A 14,058-nucleotide genomic window follows, 5' to 3' on the forward strand; every position below is an offset into this window, starting at 1 on the left:
TAGAGTGCTCGCCTAGCACATGTGAGGCACTGGGTTCGATCCTCAGCACCACATAAAATAAATAAATAAAATAAAGGTGTTGTGTCCATCTACAACTAAAAAAAAAAAAAGAAAAAGAAAAAGAAAATTAAGAGATAAAATGACTGAGTTATGGGGCTGGGGATGTGGCTCAAGCGGTAGAGTGCTCGCCTGGCATGCATGCGGCCTGGGTTCGATCCTCAGCACCACATACAAACAAAGATGTTGTGTCTGCCGAAAACTAAAAAATAAATATTAAAAAATTCTCTCTCTTTAAAAAAAAAAATGACTGAGTTATGAGCCTTAACCTAATCAGTACTTTGATCTACTGATAAGGATTAACAGGGTGGTAACTGCAAGAAGGTAGGGTATGATCAGAAGAGATGGGGCACTGGGGGTATGCCTTTGGGGTTTACATTTTGTCTGTGAGGAGAGTGTTCTGCCTCACTTTGGGCACAGAGAAGTGGAGCTGGCCAACTATGAGCTAAGCTCTGAAACTGTGAGCCCCAAATAAACTCTTCCTCCTCTATTCTTAACAGGTCCTCTGGTCACAGCAGAAAAACAGCTGATCATTATAAAGTGCTGAGAAAATCTAAGGAAAAACAAGTTAGAAATTTTCTAGCAGAAGAGTGTGGGAATGAGTTCTTTAAAGAAAATTAATATGACAGGTGTATGAGGCAGAAGAAGGCGGTGGATGGAAAGACCACTGCCAAGAGTACTCGGCAAAGCCAAAATTCAATCTGTGGCGTCAAAATCAGCCCTGACCTTATAATCTGAGAGTGAGAAGCAAAGAGGGCAAGCCCACGAGGGACAGAAGTCTGTGGTGCAGGGAAGCCCTCAGACAGGGCTATCCTGCTGGGCAACACAGGTCAGAGGACACATTCTGGTGCCACCCTACCCAAGCCAGACAGAAAAGTGAAAGCCAAAGACAGCCAGAGATTCCAATGCGGAGTCTGAGGACCAACTTCTGGTTCACTCAAAGCCACCAGCCATAAGCCTGACCAAAACACCATTAAGAGCAAACTTTACCTGATCTCTTTTCTCAGCTCATCTTCTGCTGCTTGATTTTCTCCAGGGCAAATCTTTGCCCTAAATTTCCTATAATTCTGCCCACTTTGACTTTGCTGTTCTTGGTGATTTAACTGCTTTACTCGTTTAGCTAAAGACTTCATGGAAAAGTCAAGGGGCACTATTTTCTTACTAATTTTAACAGCTACATCAACCTGAGCCACTGATAAGTTCTGAGTAGTAACCAAATTTTGAGGAGTGTCAGCATTTGAAGAAATTTCTTCTTTTTTAAAACGCTTGGTGTTCGAATATGTAATATCAGTTGTTGGAGGCAAACCTCTTAATTTATATCCAGTATCTTCTTGGTTTAAACAGCTTTCCACATCTGAAAGGTGATATTCCATTTCAGGTAGTTTCTCACAAGAGCCCACATCCTCCTGTGAAGATCTGTCTTCTGGGGAGCTCACCGCATGGTCACTGCTACAGTGACTGCTGGCTTCTGGGGTGCTGAGCCCTCCCTCTGAGCCAGCTGAAGTGCTACTGCATCCTGAGTCTTTCTCCATTTCCACTCTGTCCACACAGTCCTTCCTGGGACTCACCACCTCTCCCTGAGGGTCCTGAAAGCCTCTGCCAGAGACAGGATCTGAGGCACTAGAAGATGGTACACCCCTTTTTTGTCTTGGAGAATTCCGCCTGGGTTCAGGAGTCTCTAGGCCCTGAGACTGGGTCCCTGTGGTGTGACGAAGAGAAAAGGCCTCTCTCAGCCTGGAAATGGACACTACCTTTGTTTCTGCTCCTTGAGTCCTTAGAGAAGGGGAACTCGCCTGCTTTTCTGGTAGAGGCGTTTCCATTTCTGCCACATGCATTTTTATTAAGTTACCTAGGCAGATGAGAACAGAGAAAAATATCAGGGACTGTACAAGTGAGACAAGAGGATGTTTTTAGATGAACAGGCATTTCATAAAAAAGGAGAAGCAGCTAATTAAATATGTAAACACTACCCTCAGTTAATTAAAAGGGGCACAAATAAAAATAATATGATGCCGTTCAGCACCAGAATGGGTAAAATTTAAAACCAACCAAATGTTCACAAGAATGAGCCTCATGAGGAAATCTTAAAACACTGCTGGTGGCAGTTAGACTGGTACAGCTGTTCCGTAATACTCTGGGGAGCATCTCCTAAGTGCATGCACCAGTGACCCAGCTCTGCTCCTCCCCCCACAAACAACTACGGATGGTCACCAGAAGACATGTGTGAGAATGCTCATGGCAGCTTTCTCTGAAGCCCCGGACGGCAAACAACCCAAATGCCCACAAAGAAATTGTGGTATGTGAACACAGTGGAATTCTATACAGCCACCAGAATGAATGAACGGATGGCCCATGTGACTTGGCTGAATGTTATACACAAATCATAAAAAATACTCATTAAATGACTGCAAATTAAAAGGAAATTAAACTAATGCTGTTGCAAGTCAGAAAAGAATTTACTACTGGTGGTTAGTGTAGGAAAAGGGGCACAAGAGTGGTTTGTGGGAGCTCTTTCTCGATCTCAGGGCTATGACATTTAAGCCAGTTTCTGTGTCACTGTTCCACTTCAACAGAATAGCTAAAAAACAGGCACTGAGGTCTCTATGCCTCCCGATACAGTGGTTCTAAATGGTCTATTATGAGGTGGCCTCTCCAGCTAGGTCTGGAAAGAGCTCAGTCACCAGTTAGCTCTTCCATCAGAGGCATGTGCTGCCAACAACCCTCCTCAGTGTTTCACAAGCAGAGTCATGTCCCCACTCTCCCATGCAAACAATAGTCAGGAAAATCCTGAGCCTTCCAGATATAAGTCAGCCGCCCCGCCACACCAATACTGGCATTCAGTGTTCTTCTCCCACCACCCAGTGGCTCACCAGACCATCAGGAGCCTCGGGCCCCCTACCATATTCTCAGATTCTCCCAATTGTCCTCCGTGGCACTCTACAAAAACCCACTCCACCATTTTCCAAATCAACCTCTTTCTGCCTTCAGGGGAAATGTTAGGACAGAGAGCAGTCTCTCTGTTCCTACTCTGCATCCTGCTCCCCTTAAACCTGGGGACCTACAAGGCCGCTTGCATGTCTAGGAAAGACCCGAGAATGCCATAGTTTTGCTGTTCCCAGCATCTCCCTTTAGAGCTTCTTCCAGTCTCAGACTCATCGCAGAGCATTTTTCTCCCACTGGCAGCATGAAATGAGCACCTGTCACCTTGTAGCTTCCTACTAAGACTAGTTCCAGTCTTGCAGTAATTCTCTGGCCTTTTCCCCCACCAAGGACACAATTATGGTCTTCCACTTCTATCCCTTCACATCCAGACATAGGGATCAGGGGAAAACTGGCTTATGAACTTTTAACCAAGATAGAGTAGGTCTGGCCACCAGGCAGGCAAGGTCAACTCCTCCCTCTGCCAAGGAAGGAAGCTGGGGTTCAACTTTGGCACCTCCCACAGGTCATCCAGTGTCTATGGTTTGACTGAATAAAAATGAAACATTTTACACTGACAAATGGATGACAACATATGACCAAGTAGTAAAATAATGATTGAGCACATCATGAAAAGATCAGATCACCTTTGTGACAACTCTCACTTCAATGTGACACTCAGTGAAGACTACATGGGATGACCTCAGGGAAAATGGCAGAGTGAGGACCTCCAAAGAGACCCTCCTCCTTAAAAGGAATAAGAAAACTGGCAAAAAAAAAAAAAAAAAAAAAGGTCAGAATCAACTTTTTCAGAACTCAGGGAATTAATGTAAGACTTACAACAACTGGAGAGTATTTATTCAAGAAAAATGGTCAGATCTCCATAAGAACAGTAAGCTCTAAGGCCACTGAACTGGGTCTAGCCCCAGTCCCTCCTTCCCAGTCTTAAAATATCCTTGAAAACAAATAGTGCTCACAGTACAACTACAGAGGCCTAGCAGCCACCAGACAAAACAAGATGGTCTGTCAAAATTTCACGTCCTAGAGACATACGATTACTTGACCTGTCTGGTAGTTTCACAAAAAAGGGCCTTCCTTGAGAGTCATGGTCAAACCCTATTCAAGATAATTGCTTAAAATCATAGTGTGAGACTGGTTAAAAGTTGGGAAAATAACAGAGTAACCAAAAAAGTTTAAAAGGAAAAGCCTGGGAATGAGATGTCCACAGGGGCTTTGAAAAGTTCCAATATAAACTTGTGAATCTAGAAGACCACTTGGTGTGCCTAGAAAGACCTGGGAAGACCCTAATCTCCAACCTCTGGTTGACCCTGATGCTCAGTGCAAGCAGGAAGTGAAGGCCAAGGCAGAGCTGTCAACTGCCTGGCTGAGTATCAAAGGTGTGCCCCAATAAGCACATGGGACCTCGGTGCAAACACTGGAACACTTGGTGGGTTCAGGCATTTAAGGAAAACTGTCTAATAATTAGCTAACCAAAATCAGAGACTTCATAGCTACACATAACCAAAAAACACAGGTTTCACAGAGATTTTTTTTTCCAGTTAAATGAACAAACAAACAACAAAAAGCAACAAAAACAAATGCTAGGGAGGGGAAAAAATCTGATTTTGAGTTACCATATATTCTATTACTTAAAATGTCCACTTTTCTGTGGGAAAAAAAAAAAGAAACCTGCAAAAAAAAAAAGCAAGGAAGTATAACTCATGTAAAGGAAAAAAGATGGTCAATAAAAACTACTCCTGAAGAAGCTTATCTAGGGACTTAACTAGACAAAGATTTTAAATCAGCTATTTTGGGAGGAGGGTATTAAAGATTGAACTCAGGGGCATTCAACCACTGAGCCACATCCCAGCCCTATTTTGTATTTTATTTAGAGACACGGTCTCACTGAGTTGCTTAGTGCCTCACCATTGCTGTAGTTGGCTTTGAACTCAAGAACCTCCTGCCTCAGCCTCCTGAGCCTCTGGGATTATAGGCATGCACCACCACTCCTGGCTTAAATCAGCACCAGTATAAATGGTTCAAAGACCCAAAGGAAACCATAAGTAAAGAATCAAAGAAAGTCAGATACTGTGGCACATGCCAGTAATCCCCGGAACTTGGGTGACTTAGGCAGGAAGATTTCAAGTTCCAGCCCAGCCTGGGCAACTTAGTGATAAAAATAAAAAATGCTGGGGGTATAGCTCAGTGGTAGAGCACCCCAAAGTTCAATCTCCAATCTCTCAATCTCTCTCTCACAACACACACACACACACACACACACACACACACACACACACACCCCAAACTATAAAAATAATGTACTGCCAAATAAGATTATCATTAGACAGAATTTTTTTTTTTTTTTTTTGTACTGGGGGTTGAACCCACAGGCACTCTACCACTGAGTTATATCCCAGCCCTTTTTGGTTTTTATTTTGAAAAAGGGTCTAAGTTGCTTAGAGTCTCACTACGTTGCTAAGGCTGGCTTTGAACCTGTGAACCTCCTGTCTCAGCCTCCTGACAGAAATTATTATTATTTTTTCAAAGTGGCATATGTCTTTATTGACATTTCCAGATGGGATGTAGAGAGAAGAGAGGAAAGGAAAGCAGAGAAATCTAGAAGGACTATAAAAAAAAAAAAAGTCCATGCCTCTGCACAACATAAATGTGCCTCAGAGTCTCCAGTGGACAGGGTGAAAAGTGGGTGGGCCTGATAGAAATTTTTAAAAAGAAGTCTGGAATTGAAAAGCATAACCATTGAAATGAAAAATTCCCCAGAAAAGCTCAATAGAAGATTTCATCAGTCAGAGACATCAGCAATATTGGTGGGTTAACTGAGGTCATCTAGTTAGAACAGAAAGAATAAAGGAAAATGAACTGAGACTCTGAGACCCTCTGGAGGCCATCAAACACACCAATGTACACAAAGTAGGTATCCCAGGAGAGAGAGAAACAAAGAGGCAAAAAGACTATTGGATGAAATGATGGCTCACCAGGATCGGTGGCACATGCCTATAATCTCAACAACTCAGGAGCCTGAGGTGGGAGGAACACAAGTTTAAGGTCAGCCTGGCAATTCAGCAAGACTCTTAGCAACATAGCAAAACCCTGACTCAAAATAAAAAAATTGAGGGGCTGGGGTTGTGGCTCAGTGATAGAGCACTTGCCTTGCATGCATGTGGCACTGGGTTTGATCCTCAGCACTATATACATAAATAAAATAAAGGTATTTAAAAAAACCTGAAAATGGCTGGGGAATGTAGCTCAGTAGTAAAACATCCCTGGGTCCAATCCTTAGTATCCTCTCCACCCCCCCACCCCCCCCCCATAAAAAGAAAAAAGAAGCAATATTAAGACTAAAAAAATATAGATAGATATAGATCTGCCTTACAGGAAACCTAAAGGGAGTCTTTCAAGATGAAACAATAGGACAACAGACAGAAACTCAAATCCACATGAGGAAATTAAGAGCACTAATAAAGATAAACTATAAAGGAAGGTAAATATAAGAGAAAGAATAAATGTATTTTTTATTTGTATCCTTTTTCTACTATGTGATTTAAAATATAACCATACAAAACAAAAATGATAAATCTGGTGGTAGGCACCAGTATAAATCTGGATATTATTGAAATTAAATTATGGTTACTCTGAATTCAATTGCTATGCTAATTATAATCTCCAGGGTGAGTGCTAAGAACTTAACTCAAAAATATATAGTAAAAGGAATGTCAAGAGACTTAAGAATCTATAATCAAGGCAGACTTCTGCTCAATGTAAATCTTGTGTCATCTGCTGATGATTAGAAAAACGAGAGTGCTACTATGGATCAAGAAAGACATCAGTAAACACCCATGGGAGGGCTAAAGGTGCTCACCTCTGTCTCTTTGTAACAGTTTACCCTAAGCCTACAGCTACACACTTTCTAGGGTGATATATCCTCTAAAGAGATTTTGTTTCACATAAAAGAAAAGTTACCTGAAGGAAAAAAGCAAGTCTCACAGGCGGGGGTTGTAGCTCAGTGGTAGAGTGCTTGTCTCCCCCATGTGTGAGGCACTGGGTTTGATTCTCAGCACCACATATAAATAAACAAAATAAATAAAGGTCAACTTAAAAAAATAAAATAAAAAGTAAATCTTGGGCTGGGATTGTGGCTCAGGGGTAGAGTGTTCTCCTAGCATGCATGAGGCACTGGGTTTGATTCTTAACACCACATACAAATAAATAAATAAAAATTAAAAAAAAAAAAAAGCAAATCTCACAATAGCTAGAAGCTTTAGAAGCTATTCTATCACTGCATTTTTCTTACCTTCAATATCCAACAGTGGCTGCTGATTGACATTAAGTTTGTTTACATCACTGTCAAACATTCCTATCAAAGAGGTCTTTAAAACTGCTAACAAAAGCTTCTCTTCTTGTAGTAAAATTTGCCTTTTATCTGGAGTTACATTGATATCAACACATTCTAAGACAAAAAAAATACATCAATTATGTTTTAATTTATCTTTAATTATAGTAATTTGTCCATCTACTACTCCATTCACTTATTCTTACCAAAAGTACAACTTACTAGAAACAACATAGAGAGGAAGAGGGAAAAATCAGTTGAGTTCAAGACTCCAATTGCATTGAGCCTGGCAATAGGCAGGAAGAAACACAAGGGGTAGGGCCCTATAGCCCTGTGCCTAGGGAGTCCAGTCCTGCTAATAGTTGCATAAGGATGCCAGTGGAATCAGAAAAACCAATGTGGGCTGCTTGAAGAACAATCTTGGTATTGAGGAATGTAAGGTCAAATGAGCAAGAAAGAATTGTAGTCTGAGGAAGAGGCTGTAAGACAACACTTACATTCTCAAAGCAAATCAATTCTTGGGACTCAGAAGCAATTAGACACCCAATTAAGAGAGGTTTTCTGCAAACTGCTGACTAGTCATCTAACTCTGTTGGGGTTACTGAGAATGTTTGTCAGTCTTTATTTTTCAAGCAACTTAAAAAATAAAATATATACAATTAATAAAAACAATTATGCAAATAGTTTGAAAAATCAAACAATGCTACAAAGCTTTCAATTGACCCATTCAATCTTTTATTCTGTGACCTGCATCACAGCCTGTGCTGGTTACCTGCTTGCCTCACTATAAGAAACATTTTAAACCTTTTCACTTTTGCTTTAGCTTTTCAACATGTTCTGGCACTTACTTTCACATTTTAAAAATGCATATAATGCTGTCTTAAATATTCATTCATCTTACAGGGTTTTAAAAACTTCCTCTGGTGAATATTACCAGTCTCCTTCCCCTTTGGAACACATGAAAGACTGTACTGCTTAGCCCAGTCTGGCTAAGTTAAACAGGGTCATGTGACTATTTCTGGACAGTAAAATACAAGAGGAAATGAAGAGCATCACTTCTAAGTTAAGACAGTAAAAAATGTAAAGCTCATGCATGCTCCTCTACTCTGTCCTGTCACTCTCTGCCTATGTTCAGATGGTGTAGTTATAAGTTGGTGGAGCCTCTGACTGAAACCCTGAATGACCAGATGGAGAACATCTGATGACCCAAGTGAGAAATGTGTGAGACAAAAATTTCTCTTAGATATGCCATTTGATTTGAAGTTGTTACTACTGAATACTTAGTCCAACCTAATTGGTATATATCTTACTATAAGAAGTCTAGCTACTCATAACCATACTTCTCTTAATTACATTTCAATTTTTGATTAAGCATATCACTGTTTTCAATTTAATGATTATGTAAAGTCTGCTTCTGGTAAACTACATAGTGCTATGATTAAATCTTTTGTGTTTATTTTGCTAGGTTTAGTAATTGTCTCATTTTAACTTTAATTAGTTCTCTTTGATATTCTAAATTATCCTCATCCTTCAACAACCTTCTACAAAATGTTACAATGTTAAAAAGTATTATGGAGGGGCTGGGGTTGTGGCTCAGCAGGAAAGCACTCACTTAGCATGTGTAAGGACCTGGGTTTGATCCTCAGAACCACATAAAAATAAATAAATAAAATAAAGGTATTGTGTCCAACTAGAACTAAAAAATGTTAAAAAAAAAAAAAGTATTATTGGGGCTGGGGTTGTGGCTCAGTAGTACAGAACTTGACTAGCACATGTGAGGCACTGGGTTTTGATCCTCAGCACCACATAAGAGTAAATAAATCAAGGTATTGTGTCCACCTACAACTAAAAGAAAAAGTATTATGGTATCCAGGTTAATATTCATAAATTAGAGCTTTGAATGTAGCCCAGTGATAAAGCACTTGCCCAGTGTACTGTGCAAGGCCCTGAATTCAACACCTAGTATCAAAAATAAATAAGAAATTATAAAATTAGTTTTTTCAAACAAACAAGAAAAACATGAACAATTTTTCAAATAGACAAAATATATAAGGATTTGAATGGGTAAACTGTAAAAGAAAAAGTACAAATAAACACATAAGAATATATAAGACCACAAGCAATGGTGTACCCCTATAATCCCAAAGATTTCAGAGGCTGAGGCAGAAGAATCGCAAGTTCAAGGCCAGCTGGGCAATTTAGCAAAACCCTATCTCAAAATAAAAAATAAAAAGGTCTGGGGGTATGAATAAATGGTAGAACACCCCTGGGGTCAATCTCCTGCACTGCCAAAAAAAAAAAAAAAAGAAGAAAAGAAAATGTAATGTATAAGAGAAAAATTCCCCTACTGAATTTAGTTTAAAAATTATAATACCTAGTATTGTTGGCAGATGTATAAATTGACACAACATGCCTTGAATTCAATACAGCAAAAGCCTTAAAATGATCATATTCACTGACCCAGTAATTCCACTTCAAGAAATGTATCTTATGGAAACAATGATACAATGATTCTAAAATATAGCATTTGAAATTTCTTAAAATTGAACAATTTGAATATATCAAAAAATAAAAAAAAACTGCTGAACACAGTGGCACATGCCTGGAATTCTAGGGACTTGAGAGGCTGAGGCAGGAGGAAAACAAATTCAAGACCAGCCTGGGCAACTTAATGAGAACATGTCTCAAAATATACATAAAAAGGGCTAGGGATGTAGCTCTGTGGTAGAGGGCCTCTGAGGTCAATTCCCAGTACCAAAATAATAACTTAAAAAAAAATTCAAATTCAAAGTATAAACATGCTTTGGAATATAATGTAGCTATTACAATCATGTTTCTTATGACATGGACAAGAACATTTTTCACATTTAAGGAAAAAGAGCAATCAATCATGGTGGCACATGCCTGTAGTCCCAGCTATGTGGGAACAGCTGAGATAGGAAGATCCCAAGTTTGAAGCCAGCTTGGGTAATTAAGTGAGACACTGTCTCAAAATTTTTAAAAAAGAGTTGGGGATGCAATGCAGTGGTATAGGGCTTGCCTAGCACATGGAAGGCCCTGGGTTCAATCCCTAGGGACAGAATGAAGAGTAGGATACAAAATTATTTGCTCACATAAAAGACGAGTGTATGTGCATGGGTGTGTATGTATCTTGAGATAAGCACACATATAATTTTTAAGTGTATAGAAAAACCAGATGGCAATAAACCAGAATTTTTAACAATCAAAGAAAAATACCTAGATGATAAAATTAATTAGTTATTTTCAAAATCAGGGATAACATTTTAGTCTACTTCCTCCCTTTATTGATATTAAAAAGTCAAATTTTCCTAATAACACAATTATGTCTGTGTGTTTCAAGTAGAAAGCAGGAAGGTCTATAAAATTCAAAATTTTATCACCATAAATTGTTCTCTTTCCAGTCAAGTCAGAGCTTTATAAATTTCATTTTCTTCTTTTAGGAATAAGTCTCCCATTTTATTGAAATCTCAGTGAAACGTACCTGAATCAACAGAAATGTTAAGAACAACAAATGGATATTGATGCCGATTATATATATGGTAGACCTCGTTCACAAGTCTGGAAACCTGCATAAAAACAAAAATGAGAAAACAATAATTGCTCCCTTCTCCCACTGTTGTTAACAACATGCTAGTCTAAGTTATCTCCAAAAGAGTACATTTTTGTTAAAGCATTATTAAATGAATAAGGTAATACTGGTATGCAAAAACCTGCACATATTTAAAGTATACAGTTTGATAAGACTCTTCCAAGCAATCCTACTCCTCAACCTCCCAAGTAAGCTGGGACTACAAGAACACACGACTGCCTACCTATTAGATAAGTCTTGACTTGTGTGTGTGTGTGTGTGTGTGTGTGTGCACACGTGCATGCCTATGGAACTATCCCACAATCAAAATCACTCAAAAGTGTTATCATGTCCCTCAAAGAGATATTTTTTAATCACAGACTCCTGAAATTGAATCCTTTTCCAATCTGAAGATGCTCTTCAAGAAATTTTAATAAAACTCAAGTGCAGTTTAAATATTCAAAAGCACTTTCAAATGTTCTGAAGACACCTACATACAGGACATCATGATCAGATTACCTAATGGCATTAGAGATAAACCACGGAAATTGCACTAACTAAAAACAGGCAGAAGCTAGGCGCAGTGGCGCACACCTGTAATCCAGCCTCAGCAATAGCAAGGTGTTGAGCAAGACCCTGACTCTAAATAAATTACAAAATAGGGCTGGGGATGTGGCTCAGTGGCTGAGGGCCCCTGAGTTCAATCCCCAGTACCAAAAAAAAAAAAAAAAGAAAGTGAACCACATGTGGTAGGTACAAGTAAATTTTAAAGTGTCACTGGAAAAATAACTAAGGTACTATGTTGCTGAAGATAGAAAAGTAAAAACTGAACCACTAAAAACCTATGTAACTATATCAAGATGATCAGTTTCAGTGTGAGGCAGAGGAAAATCTGGGCCCTTATTTTCCTGGAAAATGGCAGAAGGAAGAGAAAATATAGATAGAAACATATGCATGTAGTCAATCTTTGCTGAAAAGTCTAGATGACAGAAAATGTTCTGAAACGTTTATTTTCTTCAAAAAGTGATAGCTTTTATGATAACATACAGGTAATTAATATGTGCTTATCTATTTATGCTTGTGTGTATACATATATATATGCACATACACAATTGAAACAACTGCATAGTAGACTTTCTTAAATGCTTAAAATAATTTTAAAGCCAATTTTCTGAGTTGGTCCCAAGTTCCATGTAAATTACCTATATCATGAAATAATAAATAAAAAAACTCAAAGGCATAAAAATCAATTAATACATGGGGCTGAGGTTGTAGCTCAGTGGTAGAGTGCTTGCCTCGTACACGTGAGGCACTGGGTTCAATTTTCAGCACCATATAAAAATAAATACATAAATGAAGGTATTGTGTCCATCTACAACTAAAAAAAAGAATAAATTAATACAAAAATTTTGTAAATACCTTTGCCGGGTCACAGGGCCGCCGATTGATGAAGAAAAATTGTCTGTCAGTTGAGCTCCTGCCAACACCATGTGCACAGCCTGAGATGAAGCCTGAGATACTATCAAGGGTAATATGTAAGGGCAGGTTCCAAAGCTAAGCTAAGTGTTAAAACATTTAGCACAAAGCATGCAGTTAAAATCAAATAACAATGGGACACCTGGTGACCTGCTGATGAGTATTCCTACTTCTATTCCAGTGCATCTCTCCTTTATCCAGAAGAATCACAAAAAGAGCCCAGAAATTCTGAAATGCCCTAAACTGCCACAGACTAAAGTCCATCTCAGGTGATATAGTGGGTGCACTGCTAACCTTCTCAGCTCTCTTTTCACCTTCCCTAGGAAGTCTGGGCCTCCATGTCAGGAGTGGGCCTCACTCCAAACACATTCTCAAGACCTTTGCACTATCCCCACCAGCTTGTCAATGGAGTCTACCCATTTGTATTGAGAATCTCTACCCACATTCCCTCTCCTTTTAAAATCTGTTGTCAGCAAACTTATCTCTACTAAGGTGTTGATGGAGTGCTTATTCTATATGAGGTCCACCAAGGGATATCTGCATTTCCATAAGAAAAATCACTTAACATAAAGAAATCAATTTCCAATTTTTCTTCTTTTTTTTTTTGCACTTTCAGGCATAAGCCAAATGCAAGTGGACGAGGAGTAAGCAATACGGACTTTGCCAGGGCCATTCCTACTTAAGGAAGTGTACATTTTTCACAAACTAAAAATAAGGATGCTTTATAATATAAAAAAGACCATATTCTCAAAAAGTCAAACATTATAGATAAAATAATTTAAATATTATTCCAACTAAAGAGCCTTAACAAAGACTAATTCTACAGGAACCCCTTGAAATGTGCCATTTACCTAGAATACTGTTTGATTTAAGTAATTTTTATATAAATTCCCTTTCTCAGCAGTGAAACTGTCCATGGTTTTAATAAGGGCATAAAAATACTACAAGCTTTAACATCTCTATTTAAAAAGGTTAAAAAAAAAAAAAACACCCTCAGGAAAAAGTGTGTGGTTGTAGTTTTCCTGGCAACAATCTACTTACTAAAACAAATTATGTAGAGCATCGGAACAGCTCAGACCATATTCTTCACAGACAGAGTCACTAGGGGGCAGCTGAATGAAAGGAATGAGGCTTTGCAACTGAAAGAAACCAAGAGTAACGGTTATTTCCTAATAAAGACAGAATGGTCCAAACTTCAGAGAAGATAAAATGTGTTTTCTTTTCCAGTTAAGCTATTCACATTAAGAACACATAAAAATTCAAAGAATCCCGATAACTGTTTTGCAGTGCTACTAAAAACCTGTCTGTTTGGGGCTAGGTTTGTGGCTCAGAGGTAAAGCGCTTGCCTAGCATGCATGTAGCACTGGGTTCAATCCTCAGCACCACATAAAATTAAAAAATAAAAAGTAAAAAATAAAAATACAGATATTGTGTCCACCTATTCTAAAAAATAGTTAAAAAAACATGTTTTAACTACAAAGATGAAACACACTTGAGTTTCTATATTTATAATCACTACACTGACCATATACTCTAAGCTTTTTCAGAGAGAATTAAGGATATAGTATTTCATTTCTGGAATAATAACAAAATTTTTTAGCTCTAAAAAACATTTTTTACAATACATATCTTAAAAACTCAGTTCTTGTACTTATGCTCTATTAGAAAG

At 38.6% G+C, this 14,058-nt stretch overlaps 1 protein-coding gene across 1 annotated transcript in view; it reads right to left on the reverse strand.

Moving 5' to 3' along the window:
• Pms2 (PMS1 homolog 2, mismatch repair system component) overlaps nucleotides 1-14,058 on the reverse strand; it is a 33,238-nt gene that overhangs the window by 11,998 nt on the left and 7,182 nt on the right. The window contains exons 7-11 of the mRNA XM_026404172.2: nucleotides 13,431-13,528; nucleotides 12,333-12,432; nucleotides 10,827-10,911; nucleotides 7,286-7,441; nucleotides 1,048-1,906 (exon numbers count right to left, since the gene is read on the reverse strand). Coding sequence (XP_026259957.2) covers nucleotides 1,048-1,906; nucleotides 7,286-7,441; nucleotides 10,827-10,911; nucleotides 12,333-12,432; nucleotides 13,431-13,528 — 1,298 coding nt within the window. The remainder of the gene's footprint in view (nucleotides 1-1,047; nucleotides 1,907-7,285; nucleotides 7,442-10,826; nucleotides 10,912-12,332; nucleotides 12,433-13,430; nucleotides 13,529-14,058) is intronic.

Source organism: Urocitellus parryii, chromosome 9, assembly GCF_045843805.1.
Source record: "Urocitellus parryii isolate mUroPar1 chromosome 9, mUroPar1.hap1, whole genome shotgun sequence".
NCBI classification, from domain to species: Eukaryota; Metazoa; Chordata; class Mammalia; order Rodentia; family Sciuridae; genus Urocitellus; species Urocitellus parryii.